This window comes from Penaeus monodon, unplaced genomic scaffold, assembly GCF_015228065.2.
Source record: "Penaeus monodon isolate SGIC_2016 unplaced genomic scaffold, NSTDA_Pmon_1 PmonScaffold_864, whole genome shotgun sequence".
NCBI classification, from domain to species: Eukaryota; Metazoa; Arthropoda; class Malacostraca; order Decapoda; family Penaeidae; genus Penaeus; species Penaeus monodon.
This window is the reverse complement of record NW_023663926.1, coordinates 35,804-43,523: the sequence shown is the minus strand read 5'-3', so window position 1 is coordinate 43,523 and position 7,720 is coordinate 35,804. Positions and strand designations below refer to the sequence as shown.

The window sequence follows — 7,720 nt, the reverse complement described above, 5'->3', positions numbered from 1 at the left end:
AAAGTTCCACTACATGTAACGGACTGCCAGGCCAATGGCAGGACGGTTACCAGAAGCCTCTGGAGTCAGTGACAGAGATTTCTGATAGTGTAATTAACCCTTTCCCGACGGGTAGTATTCATAGTGGCCTGGGCCTCGCTGCCGGGGGCTTATATCGTCGCCCTAGCATGCGCGACCACTCATGCCAAATACCAGCATCCCATGCCGTTTCTTCGTAATACTGCGAAGATAGTTGTATTTTCAGTTTTCATTATTTTCTAAAGTCTCTACTTGCCAAAGTTCCTGATGAATCGAGACTGAAGGGTATTTTTGTTGTTATATAGACTCCATAGTTGATCATTATTCAGTCTATAGTCTGAATAAAATAAGCAGTGTGCGGCATCATGGAGTTGATTTTTTTTTTTTTTTTTTTTTTTTTTTTTTTTTTTTTTTTTTTTTTTTTTTTTTTTTTTTTCCATAGTAAAAATGAGTGTTAAAAACGACTTAATCACACTTTCAGTGGCAGAAAAAATAATATTTTGCCGTGATTGTAAAAAAAAATAACTGGCATCTCCATACATACACCATGGCATGTACATACATGCCCCCGGCAGATAGTCCTGCCATGCCATGGCACGTGCGTACATGCCACCCGTCAGGAAATGGGTTCAAGGGTTAAATTAGTATATTTGATTAATGTCTTCAGGAAGTTGAAGCAGCTGTTAGATTTGTTTTCAAAAAGTATTATTTGAAGTATATAGAAGTAGAGTTTAACATTTTGCAAAGTGAGGGGCAGTAGCTTTTCTTTCTTCAACCCCAGTATTGCATTCATTTTGAGAGGTCATGTGGTATTATTTTTGTGTTTTTCATCCCTCTACTGACTTCTTAGCATCTTCCTTATGCATTAGTAGAGGTATGACTGAAGAAACTTTACAGATATTTTTTTCTTTATTCTTGGGAAAATAATTATATATACACAACATGGTGGGACTTTGAGAATAAAGTTTAAGGAGGACATGTATCTAAGAGGACAGTTAAAAGTAGAAAGGTTGTTAGTGATGTATGGGTAGTATTAATGGATCAATTTTCTTGTTATCACTTGTGAAAGATCAGGCTCTTCACTTTTTTGTCTTTATCTCACAAAATTGCAACTGCTAACCACTCTCCTCAGATGATGGGTGGAAGTTTAAGGTCTTCAGGCATGGTGATGGGTCTGCGTGGCCAGTTGCCATGGGCACCCAAACCCTGAGTGGCCCAACTCCTGGAATGGCCTCTAACTCGCGCTATCCAAATCCTGGCCCCATTCAGCGGCCACCAGCAGCCCAGGGCTCTGGCAGCAGTGGCAGTCATCGTGGTGGCCGTGGCCAGTCACAGGGCCAGCAGCAGCAGTCTCAGCAGAGGAGCTCCAACCCCCCCAGCTCAGCCCAACAGGCCAAGTTGAGGGCAGATGCTTTGAGCACCACTCAGGCATTCTTCAATCGGGAAGGTTAGCCCTCTTTTGGTGCTTTATGCTTTCTTTTCAGCTGTTCTTTTTCATATCACCATATAGTAGTTGCTGTAATTATTGTTGTAATGATAATATTGTTATTGTTGCTATTATTATTACTATTACTTTATTATTTCTGTTATTATTAATATTATCATGATGATAGCAGCTTTGGTATATATATGACCAGGCTTGATATTTTTAGCTAGAACTTGTTTCTGATTCTACAAATATACTAAGAAACCCATTTTCTTACACAGCTGGAAAATCAGAGAAGAAAGGAGAAGACAAGCAAGCAGAGTCAATTTCATCCACCAAGGAGGAGCTTTCAGTTGACAAGGTGTCAGCTACACCCTCCACAGCAGCTGATGGCCAGCCAAAATGAAGCCTCATGTGATTGCGGAGGCTTCTGTGAAAAACGAAGCGAGGCATTTAGCTGTCCTAAAGTGCAGGTGGTATTCAATGGACCGTGTATCATGATGGTGACGAAGTTTGAATTTATTTTTTCTTCCTTATTTTAAAAGATCATGTTTTAATTATCCATAAAGTTATTCTTTCTTTTTTTTATTACCATTATTTTTTCTTAAGACGAGAAAGTTCTTATCTTTGGAAGAAGATTTATATCAGTAATGAAAAAAAAAAAAAATGTAAATGAAATGATAAACCCAGTGGTGAGGCAGATTTGCTGTGGTTGAAACAGTTTGAATTTGTGGTTTATTTCTCTATTGAAAGGCAAAGTGCGTAATGTTGAGTGAACTTTATTTTCCTCTATTTGAAAAGCTTTCAACGCTGTGCTAGAAACATAGACATGATTGATGCTATGGTTTTCTTTAGAAGTGTTAAATGCATATGGACGTGCATATGTTACTTTGGTTGATTTTTGTATCTTGTCAGTTAAGTAAGGACTCAGTGGTACTGGGAAGGCACCTGTGCTTGTTTATTTAATACAAGAAGATACTACTCCACTAAAGGAAAGTAAGTGTGTAATGCACATGAGTCTCTCTTCTAGTTGTTAAATGATTTCTTTTGGTTTACTGGCTCAGGATTGATGGTTCCTGTAGCTACTACAGAGTAGGGGTTTGAAATGAGCTTTTTAAGAAAGGAGGGTGTACCCTTTGGAAGATATCCCTCTTGTGAAAAATGCTATAGAAAGTAATGCTGATCACTATATAAGAACATTTTTGAAGCCTAAGACATTATTACTGGCATTTACATAAGAAACAGGTTTACATTGACAATGTAAAGAGCGTGACCAAAGTGCAAGAGGCGTTAAATGATGGGTGAACCCTGCCAATCTTACACCATAGAGAAGAGAGTAATGACCAGGCCATGGGTAACCCGTGGACGCTGTCTTGCTGCTGGCCATGCGCCAACTTGCTGCTGAGGAACCTGGGGAAACTGGGGCCATTGCTAATGTGTATGGGACACATGGCGACAGAATACACACCCATTACCTGTTCCCTTGTTATTTTCAGGGAAAGGGTTAGGCACCCCTGGCCACCATGCTCTACTGTCACTGCCCCTGATGGTATGCTGTCTGGCTAGCTGAGGTTCCAATATGTTATTGTAACTTGTGCATTTTACCATGTGTATGACTTGATATCGTTCCCTCATTGTTACGCTGTTGAAAAGCGCACTGTATGGGCAACTCTGGGAAGGCTTCGTGTTGCTTCACGTGGCAGTGGCAGCTAGTGGGTGTGGCAAGAATTACAATATTGGCTGCGGCCTACCCAACCAACCACACCTGCATACCACCCACGTGGCACGCCTACGTCACAGTCTTTTAATTTTAATTGGCCCCACACTATTGAATGGATGGGACTCTTTTAGACCCCTCAGCTTTTATAACTGATCCAGAGCGAGTGAGGGGCCTCCGCCCCCTCCTCAACACTCTTAGCAGCAAGTTCAACACACCTTGTGTAGTTGTCTTATTGCAATAAACTCAATGTCTCCTGGAGTGTGTGTTACTTTGCAATCCTTATGAGCTAGCTTATGATAGACAAAGTAAGCTTAGACAAATAAAGAGAAATCCTAAAGATACATGATACTGCTGTCTGCTCTTGACTGTATTAATGTACCTTGCAAACCTTACAGGTAAAATGGCAGTTTTTGTAACTTATTGTAGTTTATCTGAAAATTTGATTTAGGCATTTGATAATGTATGTATGGTATATTTAAACAACAGTCATTAATGCATGTTGAGTTTGATATTATTTATCTCATCTTTGTTTATTTAGATAGCAGATCTATTTACTATGAACATTATTATTATTACTATATAGATACATTGCCAACAGTTAGTGTTAACTACTTCATTTTGGGATGTATAATATTTTGGATTTTAGGAATTGGGAGAAAAAATGGTAAAAAGGGAGGCTATTCTGTACTCTTCGCCTCACCAACTAGTACTTACAGTATGCTGCACGCATAGAACTGTCTTGCTCAACTAGACTTATCTTAGAAACTGTGTGGTAACTTCACACTTTTAATTTCATTTCCTTTCTTCTGCCTCGTATCCTTTCTCTCCCTTACACCCAAGTGACAGTGATTGAAACACTTTAATGATATTATCCAAAGACAACATTTCAGTTTACATATCTTAACAAATGTAGAAGAAAAACATTTATTCCCACTATGAAATAAAGAGAAAGCGATCCATTTAAACTGGATATCTTATTCATTTTCCCACTCATTAGAATTTGTAGTAGGCTTCTTGCTTATTTTAAAAGTATTTTTAGTGTTTTATAATAGTGATAGGTGATGTACATTTGAATTTGCTTTTTACTTGTTCATTTTATTTATTTTTATTCTTTTTTTAAATGTAAATATTGACGGTGAGAAGAAAGATTCAATATGTGAATCTTGATTTTCACAGTGTTGCATAAACATTCAAAAAATCAAAACTGAAGTTTTCTTTGAGAATTATAGTATATTTACATTTAAAGAAATATATGCAGTCAAATGTTATAATTATCATTGAGGTTTGTTACATTGTTCTCATAGAAATAGAAGTAGCCAAGTTTTCTAAGGAACATTTAAAATAACTGCAAATAGTAACTCATTGATAGCAATACAGATGATCTTCAGTGAATTGAGTTTTAGAGACCACACACTAAAGTATATTTCAGATATGATTTCTTTATTTAAATAAACTTGATAGTATTGCTGAACTGATACAATAAGCCATGTCCAGAGAGTAAGCATGACTGTTATTGCATGTCCCGAGTAGTGACAAAACAACCAGTTTGCAAGAGGAATTGGTTGCTCAGCCACTTTGACATTATTTAATAGGCATGTGCGCACTCCTGGATATGGCTTTATTTTGGATAGCAGAAGGATAGATTTCCTTCAAATATTGACGTGAATATATGCATACCCCTCTAGTATCTCTTACATGAAAGTACTGTGAATATATTTTTCCTTTTAATATTTTATTATATATAAGTTGTTTATGTTTATTACATCTCGTCTTCATGATGTATATAGATGTAGAAAAACTAAAGCCTCACTTGAAAGTGATTGCATGATTAATTTTGCATTTTAGTTTATTAAAATCATAGGAGTATTTAAGAAAAGATACAGGGACTGCAGTAACAAAAATAAAGAAAACACGAGAAAATGCCTAGTGGCAGAATATCAAAAGTTGAAGGAAGAGAGCACTTTCCAATTGCACAAAGGAATCTCGGATTATCAAACAACAATAAATACTAATATAGAAAGTAGCAGAAAACTATACAATATTATTGTACACAGGATAAGAGAACAAACCACTGACTGGGAATTGTTATGCATAGTGGTTGCCAAAATTATTACTGGGTTTTAGCAAAAATTAAGCTGTCAGTTGAGGTTTGATAAGTTAGTTTGGCCATGACAAATAGTGTAACATCTATGATTGGGCATTGGTTCGTTACTGTTGGATATGCCATGCAAAATAATGGCAGGTGGTAGAATATTAATGGAGTGCTTACGACCTCGCATGAACACAGGATTAAGGAGTTAAGGCAACTGAACAAAAAAGAAATTTGAAATAGGCTGAATATCAGAGTATCATGTGAAAATTTTTTTTTTTTTTTGGGGGGGGGGTTCTGCACAAGATATTTAAGACAAACCACTCAAACTTATATTGATTAAGAATGTTAAATGGGAGAAATTGGTGGGAATAAGGCTAAATATGGCTTCCATTTAGCTTCACAGGGAGCTAATAGTTCCTCCCCATCCCTTGCTCGTTGTCGTGAGGGGGCTTAGGAGACGGAGACCTCAGACCTCACTCCAACTAATTTTGCACGGAGTTGTCTTGTCCTTTCTTTTTTCAATACTCATATTTGCTGTTTTCAACACAATGCTCCCCACTCAATTCAGACAGCCTTTATCATATACGTACCCCATCAGCTCCCTCTCTCTACCCTTTTCACTACCATAGTACCTCTAGTACTGTACAACTTGTAATTCATCCCTAACTCTATTCGTTACTCAACCTTACCATAGCATCATATGACCTTATAAGTCATGTGGCACTTCCTTACCTGGGGGTGTTGCCCCCAAGCCTCACGCTATCACTATAATTTGAATACGCCGCTAATGTCCTTAGATGCTGACGCAGGAAAAGTGAATAATAAATGGTCATAGTTCTGAATACAAATGTTACTGAATAATCAACTTTCATTATTTTCAATTGTTCTGATGTAGACTCCTTTCAAGTTAACTGGAGATTGGGTGCAAAACTGGTTAAATGTATGTTCAAAGGCATCAGTTTTTTTAAATTAAAGTAAAAGAGGATCACCCCTCCCTTGGACCTAATCACTTGCCTCAACTAATTTTGCCTTCCTATTCCTTGTCTTCTTCATCCCTTCTTCTGTCCACTTATCCTAATCATTAACTCATTTTTATCCTTTTCGCCACAATACTTTGTCATAATGGTGTGACCTTTTGTGTCTGTCACATTTGTTTTTGGCCATTCTGGAAATCCACAAACATCACCTTAGAGAGAGAGAGAGAGAGAGAGACAGACAGACAGACAGACAGACAGAGACAGAGACAGAGACAGAGACAGAGACAGAGACAGAGACTGACTTCCTAACCTGGGGCTTCGTCCCTAAGCCCCACCCTATTGCTGTATTTTGAATATGCCGCTAATGACTTTAGAGAAAACCACTATATGAACATTAAGATTCCTACTTGATTCTGATTTGCTACCTAAAATAGAAACGAGGACTTTCCCAGCAAAAATACAGTTGTTAACTTTACATAAATTAGATTTGAACTTATGAAGTAAATACATAGACAACCATTAATTTCATTACGCACAATAGCAAGTATTTGCGAGCTCTTAATGTGTAGAAAACCAAGAAATTTATGAAACCTAAATATAATAAAAAAAGAGACTAACATGTCGGGACATTGTTCATTTATTGAAAAATTTCGTTTGCTTCAACATCTAAGGTCATTAGTGGCGTATTCAAATATAGCGATAGCGTGAGGCTTGGGGGCAAAGGCCCCAGGTAAGGAAGTGTTATATGTCATTAAAGGTCATATGGCGCTATGGTAAAGTATAGTAGCGAAAAAGATTAGGAATGAGTTAATTTGGGAAAGTTACAGGTTGAACAGTACTAGAGGTTAGTATGGTAATGAAAGGGTAGAGAGGGGAGCTGATGGGGGTACAGTATAAGGTAAAAGTTGTTAGAAGGGGAAGGAGTTAAGGGAGCATGGATCATTATGATAAAGTATTGAGGCGTAAACGGCAAAAATGAGTTCTCGATTACGATAAGCGGACAGAATAAGGGGACGAAGTGAAAGGAAAAGGAAAGGAGAAGAAAAGGGCCATGCAAAATTAGTTGAGGGGAGGGCTGAGGTCCGAGGGTAGGGGTGATTCCCTACACTGGGCCTCAGTCCCAATCTCCTAACCCCCCCCCCCCCACGACAACAACAAGAAAGTGATTTGGGGGGGGGGGGATGTCAGGAGATATACAAAATGTAAAGCTATACACCTCTATACACTGTTGATGCATACCATGTTATTCTAAAAAAGAAATGAAGATTAAGTAAATTTCTCCAAGAAAACCCCGTTTTCAAACAAACCCAAACCAACTTCTGACAGGGTTAAAAATATGTATATTTATTTTTAATACATTCATTATAAAATCACTTTCACATACACATTAGACTGAACATACACTTAAAAGACATTCAGAAAATTAATTGCATCTAAAATAAGAGTATAAAACCGGTTTCAGCATAAATTTTCAAATACGAACAAAA

At 37.5% G+C, this 7,720-nt stretch overlaps 1 protein-coding gene across 1 annotated transcript; it reads left to right on the top strand.

The window, feature by feature from the left end:
• The first annotated feature begins 1,191 nt into the window (after window positions 1–1,191).
• LOC119571912 lies at window positions 1,192–2,111 on the top strand. The gene is made up of 2 exons (XM_037918997.1): window positions 1,192–1,465; window positions 1,726–2,111. The coding sequence occupies exons 1-2, from the start codon at window positions 1,210–1,212 to the stop codon at window positions 1,848–1,850; spliced, it is 381 nt and encodes a 126-aa protein (XP_037774925.1). The 5' UTR covers window positions 1,192–1,209; the 3' UTR covers window positions 1,851–2,111.
• Window positions 2,112–7,720: the final 5,609 nt, after the last annotated feature.

Excerpts from the sequence above, each read along its gene's own strand:
- LOC119571912 (XM_037918997.1), top strand. The coding sequence starts at position 1,210 with ATGGGCACCCAAACCCTGAGTGGCCCAACTCCTGGAATGGCCTCTAAC. Across the intron at positions 1,466-1,725 it reads GGCATTCTTCAATCGGGAAG|CTGGAAAATCAGAGAAGAAA; the intron begins GTTAGCCCTCTT and ends TTTCTTACACAG.